Source organism: Mus caroli, chromosome 11 (genome assembly GCF_900094665.2).
Source record: "Mus caroli chromosome 11, CAROLI_EIJ_v1.1, whole genome shotgun sequence".
In the NCBI taxonomy this organism is placed as follows: Eukaryota; Metazoa; Chordata; class Mammalia; order Rodentia; family Muridae; genus Mus; species Mus caroli.
Window position 1 is genome coordinate 49,524,519 of NC_034580.1, and position 20,927 is coordinate 49,545,445.

The window sequence follows — 20,927 nt, forward strand, 5'->3', positions numbered from 1 at the left end:
ATAGCCTTTTGTAGAAGGATCTGATGGTGTTTTGGATTTCTTCAGGATCTGTTGTTATGTCTCCCTTTTCATTTCTGATTTTGTTAATTAGGATGTTGTCCCTGTGCCCTCTAGCTGATTCTTTTAGATTCTCTGTTGAACAGGGTAGACAAGCTTCATCCTGCAGCTTGAAGGCAGGCACTAGGCAGAACATAAATGCAGCTTGTAGCTAGGAGAAGTAGAATAGCTGCACAGTGTGCTTCCTTACCAGGTCTCACCAGAGGCTGAGCTGCTCTGAGCTGTGGCCTTGTTTCTGGAAGAAAAAGGCAGCTAGAGAATTTGTGATCTGACAGTCGAGTGCTTGCCTGGTATGTACAAGGTCCTGGGGTTTAATCTGTAGTATTAATCCTGAGAAAAATACAAATACAAAAAGACACCATCTATGTCCTTGTCCACGGCTAAGTTACCCACTACCCACATACAGTGCCATTTAATTTAAACTCCTACTTGAAACAAATTGCAAGAATGTGATGGCTTAAATAGTATTATTCTATTAATGAAATTTCAGTGTTTCACTCTTACTAAACTACAAATTTCAAGCCTTTCATTTCCCACTACCACCTGCCATCTGGTTCTGTATTCCATTAGTTTTCTATAGTAATTAGAGTCTGCTTCATGGCAGAGTACATGCTGCTGGTCCCTCAGCATGCTTTTTCTTAGCTGTGTTTTTGGTGTTTTGTGTGTAATGGTGTCTTGCAAGCTTGATGTTTTGTATTATCAGAATAAATTTATGCAGATGCGAGTTTATGTTTTTACTGATCTTGTTTCTTTTGCTGAGTCAAGCACTGTTTGGTACTTAGAAGTAACCTAGAAAAAAATTCAAGGTGAATAAATACCAGTATTGGTTTCAAGGAAAATGGCAAAATATCTCTGCTAACTAAAATGTTGGTCTGTAAGGCAGAGGAGAGAAGTGGACAGGGCTATCCTGGACTGCTGAATTGTGGAAGATTTCATTGCACAAAATTCTTGTCTGACCAAAAAGACAAGATGAGCTTAAAAGCTGAATGGTCCCTGAAAAGGGAACCTGGACATGATAATGCTGAAAGGAAAAGCATTGAAAATATGAAGTGCTGGCTTAACACTTAAACCTCAATTTTAAAATGTGGTTTTTGTAAGTTTGTATAACATTTTCATTAAACGTGTGGCACCTTTTACTGTAGCTTCATGTTTAGTTGCAAACAGGAAAGGGATATTCTCTGGTGGTTTATTTGGTGAAGGCCAACTCATCGTAGAGTCAGCTTGTACTCACCGCATTATATGTACAAAGTACATGTGACAGGAAAGGAAAACCAAAAGAGGTTTAATCCTTGTCCTACTAGACCCCTCTGCTTAACCTATTTATCATAATCTTTTTAATGATCTGCCTGGGGCTGGCTCAGTTTCCTAACTATCCTACAAAAGTGAGTCTCCTACCATCTCTTAATATTATCATTCTAATCCTGTGATTATTCTGCTCCTTTTAGTCGACCATTGTCCATCTCTTCCATTTGAGACTTCATATTTACATATATAACCATGCCAACCACCAGTGTTACCCTGGGCTGGTCTAGAACTCAGGGATTCAGTCTTTCATATGTTGGGATTGTAAGCATGAGCCACCACATATAGTTAAATTTATTCATCTGTTCATTTTACAGTTTATGTGATTCATTTTACAGTTAATGAGAATCCTTATTTTTGCTTTAAAGTACATGGTGGTTACAGAATAGGATATTGTATATGAGATACTATCATAGTCCATTCAAGCTGCTGTTTCAAAAAAAAAAACATGCCGTGCACTAGGTAGCTCACAAACAGTAGAAATTCACTTCTCATGGTTTTAGATGCTGGGAATTCCAAATTACAGTAATGACAAATTTGCTATCCTGTGAAAGATCTCTTTCTGATCTGTATATTGCACCATCTAGCTATTTCCTCATATGGAAGAAAGGTTGGATGGGCTTCCTCTGGCCTCTTATAGTACTACCCGTGAAGGTGCTGCCCATTCATGAGGATTCTAAAAACTTTGTGAGTTTTAAGCTGCTCAGAGGCTCCACCTTCCAGCACCATCATCTTGAAGTTAAGATTTCTTTCTATTAAGAATTTTTAGGGTGTTGGAGAGATGGCTCCATGTAAGAGCACTTGTGATTTTGGTTCCTAGCTCCATATAGCAGCTCACAACCATCAATAACCCCAGTGAAGGGAATTAGATGCCCTTTTCTGGCCTCTGTGGGCACCAGGCACACATGCAGTTTATTTACAATACATGTAGCCAAAACATTCATATACATATAATAAAAATAGTTATAATTTTTATGGGCTGGTTAAGAGTACTGACTGCTTTTCCAGAAATCCTGAGTCCAATTTCTAGCACCTACATGGTAGCTCACAGCCATTTTTAATGGTATGTGATTCCCTCTTCTGGTGTTCATGAAGACAGAGCACCACTCATATTCATAAATAAATGAATAACTCTTTTTTAAAAAGTTTTAGGATCTGGGGGTATGCCTTGGCTAAAGGAGCCTTGGGTGGCCCTATTTTGATGCCTGGCACTGTTGAAAAGGGAGGAGGATGTATGTAGCCCAGTTAGTAGAGGGCTTACCATTAGGTTCAACCTTAGCACTTCATAAACTGAGCATAGGAGGAGCATATAACTATAATCTTAAACGGCAGCAGGAAGATCAGAAGTTTAAAGGCCTTCTTGGCTACAGGTCAGGTCCCATCTGGACCACATGAAACCCTGTCTCAAAAAGGAAAAGAGGATAATGGTCCAGGCCATAGCAGCAGATTGTTACAAGCCACCTTTTCTAGTCTTAAAGGAGCTCATTGTATATTCATTCTGGATTATTAACTACTTAAAAATAAAGAGGAATCCAAAGGCACTATAAATTGTGCATAAAGCAAGACTAAGTTGTCATCTGAGCCCTAATGTGAATTAACAAAGGCCAGAAGATTAATATGCTGGCCCACAGAGAAAACGTGGAAGCAGTTCTGACAGCAGGGAGGCTGTAATTGCAGATAGGGCTTTCTTTCCTGCCTGTCTCTAAGGTCGTTTTGTGTCCTATGGCTTACCTGTTTTTCCTCCATTCTTCTCTGTGATCCTGTTGCTGGCACTCTTTCTCTGTCCAGTATGTTGTATTTCTGTTGCTTCATTGCTCTTTCTGGTTCTGCTTCTCTTACTCAAGAGTTCTCCTTCCCATTTCCCTGCCTCTCCTCTTCCTGTTCATTTCTAGCTTTGTTCCTATTTTTAACTCTTTGAAACTTGTATTGATGGTCACATACACACATATTTATACATCCTACTGCAGCACAAGGAACCTGCCAGTGTCTACCCTTCATAGAAAAGTGACTTTTCTACCCCTTCTTTATAGATCCTCAGCTACGACTGGGGCCTCAGGAGCAACTCTATAATGGAGTTTTGGTTTTTTTTTATACTGACTTAATTTTATTCCGAAGTACTTCTAAATAACAGTGTCATATTATGCTGGATATTTTATACTTCCTTGATCTTATATAGGTCTTATGTGGGTAACCACAGTTGCTATGAGTTCATGAGTGCAACATGTTATATACAAAGGAAGTATTTCAGAGCACTTGTCCCCATCTGCAGGCTCTTACGTTCCTTCTGCCTTCTCTTCTGTGATGTTCCCTGAATCTTTGGGCTCAGGAAAGGGGATTAATAAGAGAATAACTGACTATGAAAGAGGGCAGAAAGCATGTAAGACCTTAGATGAAGCTGTCATAATCTCCACTACTACTCATTTTGATTGCTTATTTTGTTATTATGGATTTCCTGTGCTCAACTCTTAATATTCATGCCTTTTCATTTACAGTATAGATCAGGAGCATAGTATTAAAAATATTCTAAATGTTTTTTACTTTTTATTTTTATTTTCATCTTCTGTGAATGGTAGTTTTCGAAGCTTCCTAGTTCCTATGATATCTCGCATTGATAAGTTTCCAAAGTTGTGGTTGAAATGTCTTTCTGTAGGCTACAGAGAGTGAAGTAGGAGATGTAGATTTAACACGTCTTCCAGAAGGACCCGTTGATTCTGAGGATGAAGAGGAGGAGGAAGAAGAGATTGACCGAACAGATCCACTGCAGGGTCGTGATCTTGTTCGGGAGTGTCTTGAAAAGGAACCCGCAGACAAAACTGATGATGATGTTGGTAAGAAATACATACATTTGAGGCCAACCAGAGCTCCACAGAAAAACCATCTTAACGGGGGGGGGGGGGGGGGGGGGAGGGTTAATTCTGTTCACATAAACATTTTTAACGTTATATACAAAATAATCTGTTGCCACATAACATAGTGTACCAAAACATAACTTCTTAAAACAATATACCTTTATTATTTCATAGTCTTTGTTCGTTGGGAATTCAGGAACAACTTAGCTAGATAATATTAGCTTAGAATCTTAGTCAGAGTTTACCTGCAAACTCCAGTCACCTAAGTCTTCACTGGAGTGTGTGAAAATCTTAAGTCCAAGATGACTGCTCATGAGACTTCTGGTACAAGACCTCAGTTCCATGTCATGTAGTTTTCTTTGTAGCCTGCTTATTCACCCTAACAACTTAACAGTAGATCTCTGATGTGGGTAGTCCAGGGTGAGTAAGGTAGATAGATGCCCTAGTGTCTTTTGTGACTGTCATTCCTTCTGCCATAATCATTACACCACGCAAACCTGAAAGAGTATTTGTGAAGACTGTGTCTGGACATTGACATCAAGATGTCAGATCATTGAGAGCCATTGTTGAGACCTGCTGTGAGTGTTTATAAAGTAAAAATGTTGATTTCATTTTACTGATTTTTATCTTGATGTTCATAAGACTCACTAGAGTAGTACCTCAAGTTATGAGGTAATTTTTATTTTATTTATTTATTTATTTATTTATTTATTTATTTGGTTTTTCGAGACAGGGTTTCTCTGTATAGCCCTGGCTATCCTGGAACTCACTCTGTAGACCAGGCTGGCCTCAAACTCAGAAATCCGCCTGCCTCTGCCTCCCGAGTGCTGAGATTAAAGGCATGCGCCACCACCACCCGACTGAAGTAATTTTTAAATCAATTCCAAATATATTTCATTTACCCTCATTTGTGACACCCTCATTAATGTTACCCTCATTAAAATTATAGATTAAAGCTTTTTGTGTATTTCTTAATTTCTTACAGTTAGATAATATGTTTTTCATTGAAAAATTGAATCTAAAGATGGTTAAGGAACTAAGTTTACTTTGAGTCAGTTACATATTGCTACTGTTCATTTACGATTTTATCTTGGATTTTTTTATTATCTTATTGCTGTTCATATTAGAAGTCAATGTTAGTGAAAATTTTAACTTTTTTTTAGCAATGGCCAGTATATTTTTTTTAATTTTTAATATTTTTTTATTACGGATTACATTTCCAATGCTATCCCAAAAGTACCCCATACCCTCCCCCCAACTTCCCTACCCACCCATTCCCATTTTTTTGGCCCTGGCGTTCCCCTGTACTGGGGCATATAAAGTTTATGTGTCCAATGGGCCTCTCTTTCCAGTGATGGCCGACTAGGCCGTCTTTAGATACATATGCAGCTAGAGTCAAGAGCTCCGGGGTTCTGGTTAGTACATCATGTTGTTCCAACAATAGGGTTGCAGATCCCTTTAGCTCCTTGGGAACTTTCTCTAGCTCCTCCATTGGGAGCCCTGTGATCCATCCAATAGCTGACTGTGACCATCCACTCCTGTGTTTGTTAGGCCCCGGGGCCAGTATATTTTTATATATTGTCTGTCATTATAAAGATAGAATATTGTTAAATAACCACTGTTTTTAGACTTGTGCTTTAAACATCCGCACAGACACTATATTTTACGAATTCCAATTACCTATGAGTGTATACCTTCTTTGTATAGCTATTTTTATTGAAGCTCGTTTATCTTACTGCAGATGTGTGTGTATATATTTCTCTTATTTTTATCTTTATTAATGTGTTTTTAATCAAAAAATAGCCTCAGAAACCCATAAACATTTAGTAAAAATAGTAAATTTTTAGTAAAACCAGTTAACTAGTTGATTTAGCAAATCTTGAGCTATACATCACTTTAGTTATCCCTAATTTACTGACTGATGTTACCAGTAGAATTAAGAAAAAGAAAATTCTAGCCTAAAAGTAATAAACAAAAGGGTGTTTGCAAAGCTGTTAGATCAAAGTACAGCACTAAACTGCACCAGCAGTCAAGTGACATCTCCAGCTAGGCAAATCAGATAGATGCTACAGCTTTGTTTGAACCTTTGTGGTTTCCTGGTTCTCTGAGTGTTTTGAATGGTATCTTTCAATATACCAGTATATATATATGTGACGGTAAATATACATACAGTTTATAAATGTGTATGTGTACACATATAACCTACTAAATTAACTGGGTTTTTATAAAATATTTTTATTTGATATCTCTTTTGCCTGCATATACGTCTGTGCATCATGTGTGTGCAATGCTTTGGAGGTTAGATATGGGTGTCAGGTCCTACGTTGATTAACAAGTAGAATACTGAATTAACAAAATTTGGATGTTAAAGTAAGCATCATTGATCTTTATACTGAGATTTGTGTTTTCTTACAGAACAGTTACTTGAGTTCATGCACCAGCTGCCTGCCTTTGCGAACATGACCATGTCTGTAAGGAGAGAGCTCTGCTCAGTTATGGTTTTTGAAGTAGTAGAGCAGGCTGGGGCTGTTATTCTTGAAGATGGGCAAGAGGTAGGTCAGCAGATTATTAAATTAATTTCTCTAAGCTTGTATAAATTGAAGCTTTTTAGTTTAAATTATTTGGGTGACTACTTGGCTGGGGTGATTAATTTTTGAAGCGGTAAGTTGTGTTGTTGTTGCTTTACTCTTTTTAGACTGTTGTTTTCCTGGCACAAGACTTTATGTAAAATCAGGATTCAATCAATAATTGAACCATTTTTAATACTAAAATTAATTAGACTCTTTTAAAGAATTCTTCATTGTCAATTTGTGTGCGTGCGTGCATACACATATCCGTATGCTTATGCAGGAGGGCAAGGTATTGATGCTGATGCCTGCCTCCTAGTGGATATGATAAGGCTGTAGCATGGTGGTTCTCAATCTTTCTAATGCTGTGACCCTTTAATACAGTTCCTCATTTTGTGGTGACGCCCAACCATAAAATTATCTCATTGCTACTTCGTCACTGTAATTTTGCTTCTGGTACAAATTGTAATGCAAATATCTGTGTTTTCCAATGGTCTTGGGCAACCCCTGTAAGAGGATCGCAACCCACAAATTAGGAACCACTGCTGTAGTGAGACTGGGAAACACTACTGTAAGGTTGCTGAGAAGTGTTTTACCATTTTTTTTTAACATTTCTGAAATTCATTTAGAAATTCTCTGTATTCACAGTCTCTAATCTGTTCTACTTACTAGTGTCTCTCCTTAGAACAGAATAAACTCAAGAGTTATATCAAAAGATATTCATTACATATTTGTAATAGAAATAACTGAGGATACCAAACTATGGTTTAAAAACAAGCAATAGCTAACCAAATGAATACATAACCATGGGATAAAAGAGTAGAGTATTCTTAGTAGTTCTTTGTGTTGTCCAAACTTGTCCAAGCATACTGGACAAGTGATGTCCCACTGAGCTGTGTACTCTGCAAGCTCACATTTTTTTTAACTACTAGAAATTCTTTCAGGGACAGATGTCTTCTCCAGCTTTATTTGCATGTTTTGCATATCAAATAATATACACATCCCAGGAAGTTGGAGGAGACAGATGAGGTTGGGTTTTTTTTTTTTTTTTTTTTTTTTGNTTTTTTTTTTTTGTGGGGGGGGGGTATCTTTAAAGACAAGATAGGGACTGGAGAGATAGCTGAGTTGGTAAAGTATTTGCCAACAAGTGTGAGGACCCGAGTTTGGTCCCTAGAAGCTGCAACAAAAGCTAGATATGATGACATGCACCTGTAAACCTAGCATCTTGCTCCGTGCAAGATCCCTGGGGCTCATTGGTCAACCAGTCCAGTCTGTTTGGCAAGCCTAAGGCCAACAAGACCCTTTCTAAAAGAATCACATAGATGGTATCTGCAGACAGACAGCCAAGGTTGTCCTCTAGCCTCCAAATTAGTATGTTCACATATATACATATGTGTACCTGCACCCACATGTACACAAGCAAAAATAAACCAAGGTGGACAGCACCTGAGGTTGGCCTCTGATCACCACATGCACGCACTTGTCCACCTACATATACTCAAGCAGAATAATCTCAATATATTCAAAAGCTTAAAATAATATACAAATGCAGCCAATAAATAAAAGCTGTTTAGACAGTGGGATTTTAATGAGCTTTTCTTTTCCACGAGTTTTTATGTTTTCTGAGTCTCTGTTAGCAAAAATGTATTGTCTGGTTGGGCAAGGTGCACACCTTTAATCCCAGTACCAGGGAAAGCAAGCAAATAGATCTCTATGTCTTAGAGGCTAGCCTGGACTATATTAGCAAGTTCCAGGATACCCATAACTACATAGAGAACTTGTCTCAAAAAAACCAAACACAATAACAAAAAATGTATCGTCTGTCAACTTCCTACCAGATATTTCTGTAAGAAGGAATATGGTGGTTGGGAAAACACATAGCCCCATTCTCTGTAGTTTATATAATCTATAAATTCTATCTATAAATCCTACTGTATTCTTATAATCAGTAACAAAAAAAAGGACTTTATAAAGGTCTTTTTGTTACCTAGTTACTACTCAGAATGCATCAGAAATGTTGAAAGTTTAATCTAATGTGGAGGAATGGCTATTAAAGAATAAATGATCTTTCACTAATACACAGATACAGCTGTGGGGGCTGGAGAGATGGCTCACCAGTCAAGAGCATCTACTGTTCTTCTTGAGTACCTGGGTTCAATTCCCAGCACCTACATGGCAGCTTAGAGCTGTCTGTAACTCCAGTTCCAGGGGACCTGACACCCTCACATAGACCCAAATGTAGGCAAAACACCAGTGTATATAAAAACAAATAAATAAATCTTAAAAAACAATAATACAGCTTTGGGCTGGATAGGTGGCAGTTTCAGGGGATCCAACAGTCATACACATGATACACTTAAATCCATAGAGGTAAGGCATTCATACACATAAACTAAATTAAATCTGTAACATTAGAAATGTGTACATGCATACATGTCATCTCCCCAGCCGGCAATATGGTTCTGTGGGTAAAGGAGCTTGCCACTAAGCCTGACCTCTCTTTCAATTCATGGTACTCACATAGCAGGAGAGAAACAATTCCTACTTTTTATCCTTCAGCCTTCACACAAACATTGTAGCAACATGTTTCAGCACACACACCAAAAATAAATCTCCCTCATGTTAAACAATTTCATATAAATGAAGAATTGTTTTTAATATTAGCACAAATTTATAACATAATATATATAATATAGAATTTGTTAGCTGTGTATTAAAATTCAGGCTTTGCTAGTTTTTATCACTAGAATGATTATATGTTGGACACTGTTCTAACAGTATTTGGTCTTTATTAAGTTGGCAATCTACTTTAGGAGTTCTATATTACTTTTAAAAAAACAAAAACAAGAAAACAATTGTTTAGCAATAAACTGTGGCCTGGGGACATTATATAACTTGGTGAAAATCACTGTGCTGCTCAGTGGCAGGGCCTGGAATTTAGGAATTTGTGCTCCTAATAGATGGCTTAGCAGTTGAGAGCCCTGGGTCTTCTTAACGGAGATAGGGAGCACCTCGCAATTGTCTGTAAGTTCAGTTTTAGGGAGTATGAAGCACTTATCTGGAGACCTAGGGCACACATATTGTGCACATACATTTACTCATGCACGTAAAATAAATTGTCTTTAAAGTAAGAATTATTCTCTTAAACAGTACAGTATTTTGCCTTGGCGAAATTGGCCGATTATGAAATTCCTTTGGTGACTAAAAGAAGAAAGTGAAAGAAACCAGTAGTTTTGGATAGACAAGACATAGGATATTGTTGAATAATTACTGAATAATAGAGCCAGGTCTCATTTTACATGTTTTTTTTTTTTAATTGTTGTTCAAAGTTAACTTATAACTATCCTTTTAAAAAGATTGTAACACCTTTCTTTTCCTCTAGCTTGACTCATGGTATGTCATTTTAAATGGCACTGTAGAAATTAGTCATCCAGATGGGAAAATTGAAAATCTCTTCATGGGAAATAGTTTTGGGATTGTCCCAACGCTGGATAAGCAGCACATGCATGGAACTGTCAGGACCAAAGTCGTTGATTGTCAGGTACGCCTGCTCTGCTCGATGCTCTCTCCTCCTTAGAGATGAAAATGGCGGAGCTGCTTTTCTCTTTCTTGCTCAAAATTAAACAGCATTAGTTGAGAATTAGGATTTTCTATAGCCTGCAATTGACAAGAAAAAGTAGATTTTATATTTTTCTCAAATTTTGTTGAATTGAGCAAAGTATAAATTTTTAAGAGAATGTTTCAAATAAATGTTGGTTTGTTTGAGCATTCAAACTCTTATTATCCAGTTCAGGCTCTTTCTGTTTTCAAAAAAGGAAGGAAATGGGAACTTGTGAGTTGTTTGTTTCTAACTTACTCCTGCTTCGTGATTTCTTTGCATAGTGTCTGTTTGAGAGAAGTGGATGTTCACTTCTCCTTTTAGAGCAGAATTCAGAAGATTCCACTTTGGTCTCTCTGTGTGAATTGTTTACCTTGATTTTTGTTTAGAGTTAACGAAATTAAATGAGAAAGAGCTGATGCCGCTTGATTTCTTGCCGTTGTGCTCTGCCTTGGTGCATAGTGATGTGTTTATGTACTATAGGTTCCTTAACTGTCCCCATATTATTCTTGGACAGTTTGTCTGCATAGCCCAACAAGACTATTGGAGAATTTTAAATCATGTGGAAAAAAATACCCACAAAGTTGAGGAAGAGGGAGAGATTGTCATGGTACATGAGCACCGTGAACTAGACCGGAGCGGAACCAGGAAAGGACACATTGTAATCAAGGTGGGTGTTTTTACTGTTTGTTCTAGAAACTTCATTCAGATCTTTCATCTTGCTTTAAAAATAGGCCTTAGACCACTTTTATGAGTAATGTAAAATTCTTCACTAGCTTGTTGATGTCTAGTTGGTTCTTACACACCTGAATGATAAGGGGTAATTATTGCCATTTAGTATCCAAATTGATATAATATTATTTTAGATTATACTGATCAAATCTTATCTTTTTACATATGTAAGACCTTGATAGTGGGTGTTAGCAAGAAGAAAGCAAGCAGTTTTAGTGGGGAGACAGGAAAAGGAAATTTAAAGACTAGCCACAAACACAGAGTCGACAGTGAAGGTGCAGAGCTCTTGTTAGCTTGAAATGAGCTGTGGCTTCTCTGAACCTTTCTTTAAATTGAAAACGGAAGAGATACAGGAAGTAAAGTTACGACTGAGTGAGGAAAATCTGGAGTTTTAGTATTATTACACTCAACACAGCAATCTCTGTATTCCCTTCTCTTTATCTCCAATATTCTTTGTCATTCTTGTCTCTATGAAGACCCCTAGATATAAAGTAAGTCAAGTATAATCGAAACTAAAATACATGTTTCTCTTTTTAAGCTAGCCTTATTTGCAAAATATGTCATTATTAATTGGCAGATGGACAACTTAATAGCATAGAGAGGAAATACAAGTGATGCCATGTCAGTTTTTTCCTGGGAATTGAATTCTTAGTACTGTCTCTTAGTATAAGTTTTGTGTGCAGAAAAGGTGAGTATGGCTGGGTATGGTGGTTACACACCTGAATCATTCCTACACTAAGAAGATAGAGGCAAGAGAATCCTGAGTCCAAGAGTAGCTTCAGCTGTATAAAGCAAGTTCAAGGCCATACTCAGCTATATGAAATTGCCCCCCCCCCCCAAAAAAAAAGAGTAACAAAAGGAAAACATAAATAGAATACATAGACTAATTTATATTATCATTTTGTCTTTGGCAAAGACCCCTGTATTTTAATAATTTAAAACTTATAGAAAAGTTTAAGAAATAAAGTAGGGAGATGGCTCAGTTTAGTTAGGGCTTGTCAGACAAATGCAAATATAGGGACCTGGAGTCTGTCAGAACTCATAAAAAAAAATCTGGGCACATTGATGTGTGCCTGTAATTGAAGCAGTGGGGAAGCAGAGATGGAAGGATCCCATTATCTTTGTGACTAGCCAGCCTAGCTGAATTTGTGAGTTAGGGGTTTGGTCTGAGACTCTGTCTTAAAACATGGTGGAGAATATTTGAGTAAGATATCCAAAATTGACCTTTGGCCCACACATACCCATGTACACATGAACAAAAAGAAGTTTCAAGAACAATACAGACAGCTCTAAGTTGCATCGGCCCCTTTTTCATCAGTCTTCTTTTGAATTGTTTGAGATATTTTACAAATACAATGTCTCACCATTCCTAAAGCAAGAGTTTTCTTACATAAACACCATAGAGTTCCCCAATAATGGAAGGACACATTGTTAAGATAATACAGTCAATTTGAGGTCCCTAGTAAATTCTCACTAGTGGTTCCAGTAATTTATTTCTTGTCTGGATTCTCATCTAAGAACGTAGTTGTATTTCATTGTCATGCCACTTTGGACCACTCCAGTTGCTTGATCTTCTTTTGTTATTCATATCCCCAGCAGACTTAAAGAATCTTATATCCTGTCACGTTTACCCATGGCCAAACTACACTCATGTTTTCCATAAAGGAATTTCACTATGATTAACACTGCTCTGTGTTGTTTGGTGCAGTGTTGACACTTTCCTCTAGGGAAGCTAATATGATGACCTACGTCCATATGTGAGGATTTTTTTTCTGTGACGTCACCATTTATGACACTTCATAATTGATGAGTAGCTGATGAAGAGATGTTCTGAGATGACTCAGCATATTGCCTCTAGTTTGTGGATAGTAACAACTAGGTCCCACCTGTTTTTTATATTATTTTTTATTATTCCTGTTGAAAACACTGTTTTACTGATCCTATACTTTCTCCGATTGTCATTCTTTATGTTTGATATGGCCTTGGTGTTGCACTCCCTTGGCATCAGTATTATCCAGATGCTCTACAGGTTGACTCATTTGTAGTCTTCTGAAATGCCCTCATCATTCTTTGAGCATTTTCTAGTTTTCTGACAATCAGTAAGGATTATCATGAACTTCTTTTTTGTTCCTACTCTGGAATCAGCCATTTCTCCAGAAAGTTCTTGATCTTTCCAGTAGAGAATAGCATTTATAAGCCAGGATCTGGAAATTTACTATATTGTATATTTGTGGCCCCTCGTGAGTCAGAGCTAGAAAAACAGGTATTTATGTTCATTATCAATGTACGTCTACAGCTGTCTCTGTTTGCATTCTGTAACCATGAGTTTATATGCCATTTAACAGGTCTAAAACTATCCTACAGGCTTTTTTCTAATGTTTTATTTCCATATTTATTGATTTTCTTGCTTATTTGCTGATTTTAACCAGTCTCTACCATTCTAGAATAACAGTGCCAACCATGTCTTATGCCTTTCTCCAAGTGAAAAGCATCCAGAGCGTGATTCTCTCCAAGTGTCAGACTTCTTGGTTGTTAGGGTAGACATTGGAGACATACTTTCCCATAATAATGTCCTCTTCTTCAAATTTTTGAATGTATAGCCCAGACTCTGTAGGAACTTTTATCTATCAGTTTAGACAAACAGAATAGTGTTCTTCCTTTAAAGTTGACCAGTTACCACACTCACTGTGTATACCCTAAGACCACATATAAGTTTCCTAGACCATGATTGGCATAAATAACAAACCCATTTTGATAATCCTAGACTTAGTATTTTTGAGAGTAAGAAATGCAGAGGAGTAACTATAAGTGGGGCCATAACTAGGCCATACGCTACTTATGTGACATCTTTCTTACTCCTGAATACCTTCAGGGAATGTGATTTATATACCTTGTTAACATTGAGTGCCCTTGGGGAATAAAAACTCTGAGCATTGTCAGTATTAATGTATGTTTACTATAGAGATGTTGGGATTATTTGTATGGTTGCAACAGATTAGAGTTTGAACTTAAGGGCCATGATTAGATTATTTAATTTTATATTAGTGTTTTGCTTGTGTGTGTGTCTGTGCATCATATATGTGTCATCTACAGAGATCAGAAAAGGGCATTGAATCCCCTGGTATTGGAATTAGAGATGGTGAGCTACCATGTGAGTGCTAGGAACCAAGCCAAGTACTCTTCATCACTGCATCATCTCTCCAGCCCCACAGTTGCTTTCTATATCTAACTGAATATTTGTTTTCTTTTTATGTATATTCTGTTTACCCCCTTTTGTAAAGGTAGCAAAGCAGGATTGCAAAGGCAGTATAGTTGGTAAAGTGCTTACCTTGCAAGCATGATGAATTTGATCCTCAGAACTTAGGAGGTTGGAGAGATGGGTCAGTTGGTAGTGTTTGCTGTGCAAGTGCAAGACTCTTATTTCAGTTTTCTTTTAAAAGACTAGTATGATGACAAGCAACTGCAATTCTTACATTGAGGGGGCAAAAACAAGGGTCCCTGGGGCTTACTAGCCAGACAGTCTAGCCAGTTTGTAAACCCCAACAAAATTTTTTTTCTCCAAAACAATAGAGTGTGTGTGTGTGTGTGTGTGTGTGTGTGTGTATAAATACATACAGACATATAGTAGAGAGCATTTGAGGAAGACACTGATGTAATTCTCTGGCCTAAGCCTCACCCTGCCAACCCATGATGGCTCATGCTTGTAAGACTCCCAGGCCAGTGAGACTCTTATCTCAAAAAATAAAGGAAAGTTCTTGAGGAACAATACTCAGGGTTGTCCTCTGGCCTCCACATGACACATACACCAAAGAAATAATTAGAAGACTTGCAAAGTCTAATACATTTTTAACATTGATTCAGAAACTCAATAGGAAATGTGTGAGTGTGTGTGTGTGTGTGTGCGCGCGCGCGCGCACTCACACGCATGTGAATTTTGAGGTAGACAAGCATTTAAAATCCTGAATGTACAAACAATATAGGATTTATTTAGTCATTTCACACACAGCAAAGCAGGAAGACTAGAAGAGTAAATACCTGTATATTATGCCTGTAGCCTGGGATAGAAGAATTAATTTGGATTTAAAGTGGAAGAAAGCTTACTTGCTTGCTTTCTTCTTTATTTCTGTTTGTTTCCTTTGCCCTGGGCAGTCATTACATGCCATATTGTAGCAGAAGTAATAGTAACAGCCTGTACAAGGAATAAGTCAGTACATTTCCTAGGTCCTATGATGGTGAGATTCCAGTAGAAAGTATAGCTGAACACATGCTATTGGGGACTTACCCCTCTACCATTATCTCAACTCTAAGCCTCTGGTTTCTACTAAATTACAATCTAAAGTCTACATAAGGAGAATGATGGGAAATAATGTGATACATTGAGTTTTGTTTTTTCTTAATCTTTTCTTTCCTTTGACTTTTAGGCAACACCTGAGCGTCTCATCATGCATTTGATAGAAGAACATTCTATTGTGGACCCAACATATATAGAAGATTTCCTCTTAACTTATAGGACATTTCTTGAAACTCCTTTGGATGTTGGGATCAAGCTTTTGGAATGGTTTAAGATTGACAGCTTAAGGGATAAGGTTGGTTTATAAATATAAAACAACTAACTTTAACCTTTAAATTTTATTAATGGACACTTTTGCACTTATAGATAAAGTGGGGGTTTTGTTGTTTTTGTGGAAAAAATAAGTTCACCTAAATAATTTAGTGAGTCGGTATAGATATGTGTTTGGTCATTTTCCTAACAAAAGAGCCTTGAGAAAAGTGGATATAAGCTACAGAAATCAGAAACTGAGGTAAGACAGTGATACAGCTAGTTGTAAACTCATGAACCATAGTAATAGTTTGTGCAGATGGATCAAGCATGAAGCTGGTTAGTGAGTTTTAAGTAATATTCCACGAATAAACTTTTCAAGAAGATGGGTTTTTTGTAAGTCTCAGGATAAGACCATCCAAGCTTTTCTGAGTTAGAGACTCTATAATCATCTAAAAAGTTTGTCAGCACTTAGTTTCTTTCCCATAATATATGGGAAATGTGTCTTTGGGTTATTTTTTTCACTGAGCATTGTTTGCTATTTTTTATAGATGATTTTAGCCTATTTTATGGGATATCTATACATTTAATGGAAAGACAACTCATCATATTGGTTGGAAATAAATTGTTTTCAGAAAGTAAAAACGGGGTCATAATTTCCTGGTATGCCTTCCTGAATTGCATGTTAGAGATAATGAATCATATGTGAGAAAACTGTGAATTTTACTATTTAGGAGACTAAACTGTCCAAAACTATAGCCTTTCCTTCCCCCTCACTACCACCCATGTTTTAGAATTGGATACAAGTACTTTAGCCCTGGAGAAAATAAAGGTGTACTTATGAAAAGAAAAGAAAAGAAAAGAAAAGAAACAAAACTTTATTTAGAAATAGCTAGATATATTTATGTAAAAGCATAAATTGGACCCTTTCCTACACCATATACAAAAATCCATTCAAAAGAGATCATCAGCGACATAAACAAAGGAACCAACATTAGTAACTGTATGAGGACACACATGCCTACAGTTCACTACCCAGCTGATGTAAGCCCAGTGTTGCAGGTTTGAGACCAGCAGTATGACTCAGTGGGTACAGATACTTGGTGCACAATCCAAACAACTCCACAACACACACACAGGTGAAAACACAGCACACAAACAGATGAAAACACAATACACACACACAGGTGAAAACACAACACACACACACAGGTGAAAACACAACACACACCCGGGTGAAAAGGGAGAACCAGCTGCACAGAGTTGTCCTCTGACCTTAATACATGTCACAGCACATGTCCCCCACACACGTATCATGAACATACACAGTAGTAATAATTGTAAACATTTTTAAGAACCAAAACTATAATGCCCTTAGACTAATTGACTTTAGTTCTGCAGATATAGCACCCAAAGCATAAGCAAAAAGAAAAAGAAAAAAGAAAAAAGACCAGATAAGCAGAACTTCCAATATTAAAAACTTTTTTTCCGTATCACAAAGCTCTATCAAGAAATCTAAGATAGGGAGATGGCTCAGTGATTAAAACAATTTTCTGGGCAAGGATGAGGATGGAAGTCTGGATCCCCAGAACCCATGCAAATGCCAGGTAATTAAGTTTTGTAGCCAACTTAAAATCTAAGCCTCAAAAGGTGGAGATGGGGCTTCCCAGTTCAAGCTAGCTTGCAAGCCTAGTCATATCAGCAAGATCTGGGTTTGATTGAGAGACCCTGACTTAGTGAATAAGGAAGAAAAGTGATAGAAGATGATTCCCAACATCAACCTCCAACCTGCACATCTATACCCCATACACATAGGTGAAAATGGAACAGGCAAAAAATTGCATAAAACAACACACAAATTACAAATCACAGATGTGAAAAGGACCTACTAACCAGAATAAAGAACTCTTTAAACTGAAGGACAGAAAGACAAGCAACAGACTGAAAAATGAACAAATGACTGGAATAAATACCTCTCTGAAGAAGATTCATAAATGGTTCACAAGCCTATGAAGATGTTTATTCTCATGGCACATATGAAAGTGCACTCAAAACCAAATGAAGTGTACCACTTTTCACCTACTAAGATGGCTTTTTTTAATAGGAGAAAGTGAAAACTCTTGGCTATAAGGACTAGACACATACACAGTATTGAAGATGGTAATATAAACTGTTGTACGATGGAAAACAATTTAGCAGCTCTCTAAAAGACTGAACACAGAGCAGACACATAACCCAAAAATTCTTCTAGGTATGTACCCAAAGAAACAAAATGGGTTTGCAAGCAAAAACTTAGACACAAATGTTCATTGCACTATTGATAATAGTTAGAAGGTGGCAACAACCCAAAATCATCAGGGATAAATGAATCATGTATGGCAGTAAAATAAATATGCATGGAATTGAAATGCTAAGTAAAAAAAAGTCATAAATAACTACATGTTACATGAGTCTATGTATATGAAATATCTGAAGTAGGAAAAATCCACAGAGACAGGAAAGCGTATCAGCATTAGCTTTCAGGGGCAAAAGGGTGCAGAATGAGACCACACTAATTAATGAATATGGATTCTTTTTTTGAAGTAAGAAAGCAGTGGTTCTCAGCCATCCTAATGCTGGGACCTTTAGTACAGTTCTTCATGCTCTGCTAACCCCAACCATCAAATGGTTTCTGTTGCTTATCCGTAACTGTAATTTTGCTATACTTAAGAATCGTAATGTAAATGTTTTTGGAGGTAGAGAGTTGCCAAAGGGGCCATGACCTACAAGTTGAGAACAGCTGTGATAAAGAATGTTCTAGAGCTTCACATAATGAGTGTGTGACGTTGTTGGATATACTAAATGCCAGTGAAGTGTGTGCTTTAAGACTGCTTAAAATGGTGACATTATGAATATTCTGTCACAAATTTTAGAGTGTGAATCATTACTGACTTTATTAGGCACAGTATTCAAATCCACTTCTATTTGTTAGTTAAAACTGTGTGTCGGCAGGTCCATGTACCACAGGAGCATCCTCTAGCTCCCTGCATTATATTTTGAGACAAGGTCTCAAGCTGGACTAGAAGCCACCAGCTGGCAGCTCCTTGGATTTTCCTATCTCCATCTCTCAGCACTGGACTTTCAGGTGTGTGCCACCACACTGTGGTTTGTACACAAATGCTAAGGATCTGAATTTAGATCCTTGTGCTTGCACAGCAAGCACTTTACACGCTGAGCCCTCTCTTCTAGCCCCATCTTCCTTGAATTCTTTTTTTTTTTTTTTTTTCACTTAACCCATAGAACAAAGTAAACTTAACATTTTGGAAACTTGACAGTATTTAGTGACTTTTTTTAGATATGTTTTTCTTCAAAATTTTGGTCAAGTACATTTTTAACACTTTTAGTGTTTGAAATGACTGCCTGCACTTGTGTTTAATACACTATGTGAAATACACATCTTAGTTTGTGTCTTCTTGCTGAACCAAAGGAAACATGCAGAGATTAAACTGCCTCTCTTGTTAGAACAAAAGAAGCTCAAGAGTAGCCAGAAGAGTAATGCATAACCATGTGCTTTCTCCTGTTTCCGCAGGTGACACGGATTGTACTCTTGTGGGTGAATAATCATTTTAATGATTTTGAAGGTGATCCTGCTATGACTCGATTTCTAGAAGAATTTGAAAGAAATTTGGAAGATACAGTAAGGCTCAAAAGAATTTGTTTTTATAATTCAGCATTCTCCCTACTCCCTCAGCAAGAACAGCAACTCAGAACAAGTTCTATCTTCTCCCATGTCTGTTGTAGCATGAGAATGTCTCACCAAAAAAAAAAAAAAGTTCCTTTTATGCTCATCATTGTTTTGGAATTCGCCTCTTGTTACAGTGTTCACTTCGACAGGTTACCAAAGCTTTATGCCTTAGATCTCTGTAGAAAATGGTAATCGCCAATTTAGGGCGATTGTGAAGACTACAGTGAGGTAATACCTGAAAACAGACTGGCACAGAGAAAATATTCAGGAGTGTAGTTCCCAGAGCAAGTGAATTGAGTTGAGCACAGAAGGAACAAAGTGTCAGCTCTGGTCCCTTTTTACCCCCAGTTCCTGTAGACTTTCCTGTAGCATATCTGCTCTGTGCAGAATGAGGAAGCATGAACAGAGATTGGGGAACTTGACTGATGGACCATAGAGGCACACTAACATCATTTAGCTCTTACAGTGCCAGTGTATGGCTATTTAAAGGACACTGGAAAGACATTGGAAATCAGGTTGAGTCATGGATTGCCCCCATCCCTATTCATTGAAATCTCCCTCTCAAAGATACTATGTATAAGTGTAGAATTTGATGGTGATCACTGCCCTGGAAGTAAAAAACTATAGCTTTTTATTAGAGCCATAGCATGTTCACAAACACATTATATTACCTTTTTGAGAATCATTGAATATTATTAAACTAGGGATAGAACTTCACGTTAGAATGTTACTGAGTTTAAAAAAGAGTTACATATTTTTTGAAGAGGTAGAAACTTGGATGTGTCTGAATATTAGGTAATAGGGAGTTCTTTTTAAAATAGAATTTTAGAAGATCCTGTTCTGTATAACAGCCAGGAGGTATGCAAGATAATACACTAAACTCAGAAGATTCGGGTAACTTTTCATTATCAAAAAGTCTTTAAAAACCCTGTTGAAATGTTCTTGAATGCTCTAGGGTGGAAGTACTCTCTCATCTTGTTTACCTCGCTCACAAGTTCTGTAGTTTGTAGGTTTTGGTTCTAATGCTAGCCATTGTAGAATATTTTAAGCCTGTAAGAATAGGTACATACATATATACTTTCATCTTTTCTGCTTCATAGAAAATGAATGGTCACCTCAGGTTATTGAATATTGCCTGTGCTGCGAAGGCTAAGTGGAGGCAAGTTGTACTGCAGAAGGCATCCCGTGAGTCCCCGCTGCACTTCTGCCTTACTGGGGGCAGTGAGAAGGGATTTGGAGTCTTTGTTGAAGAAGTAGAATCTGGTAGCAAAGCTGCTGACGCAGGACTGAAAAGGGGTGATCAGGTAAGTAAATAATCCCACACTTAAATAAGAACATTGATAAATAACCTGTTACTTTTGTCTCTTTGGGGGAGGGTAGTTTTTAGAGTGAGAGAGTGTGTCTATATCAGAGACAACGTAGAGTGTTTTCCTTAGGAGCTGCCTACTTTGTTTTTCCTTGACAGCTTCAGTGGCCTGGAACTTACCAAATTGGCTAGGGTATCTGCTCAGCAAGCTCCAGGGATCCACCTGTCTCTACCTTCCCAGCACCAGTAAAT

At 37.4% G+C, this 20,927-nt stretch overlaps 1 protein-coding gene across 9 annotated transcripts in view; it reads left to right on the forward strand.

The window, feature by feature from the left end:
* Nucleotides 1-20,927, forward strand: part of Rapgef6 (Rap guanine nucleotide exchange factor 6) — a 175,851-nt gene that overhangs the window by 94,327 nt on the left and 60,597 nt on the right. For all 9 annotated transcript variants that reach the window (XM_029483206.1, XM_029483209.1, XM_021175412.2 and 6 more), the window contains 7 exons: nucleotides 4,010-4,187; nucleotides 6,624-6,760; nucleotides 10,158-10,316; nucleotides 10,891-11,043; nucleotides 15,527-15,691; nucleotides 19,214-19,321; nucleotides 20,470-20,673. In XM_029483206.1, coding sequence (XP_029339066.1) covers nucleotides 4,010-4,187; nucleotides 6,624-6,760; nucleotides 10,158-10,316; nucleotides 10,891-11,043; nucleotides 15,527-15,691; nucleotides 19,214-19,321; nucleotides 20,470-20,673 — 1,104 coding nt within the window. The remainder of the gene's footprint in view (nucleotides 1-4,009; nucleotides 4,188-6,623; nucleotides 6,761-10,157; nucleotides 10,317-10,890; nucleotides 11,044-15,526; nucleotides 15,692-19,213; nucleotides 19,322-20,469; nucleotides 20,674-20,927) is intronic.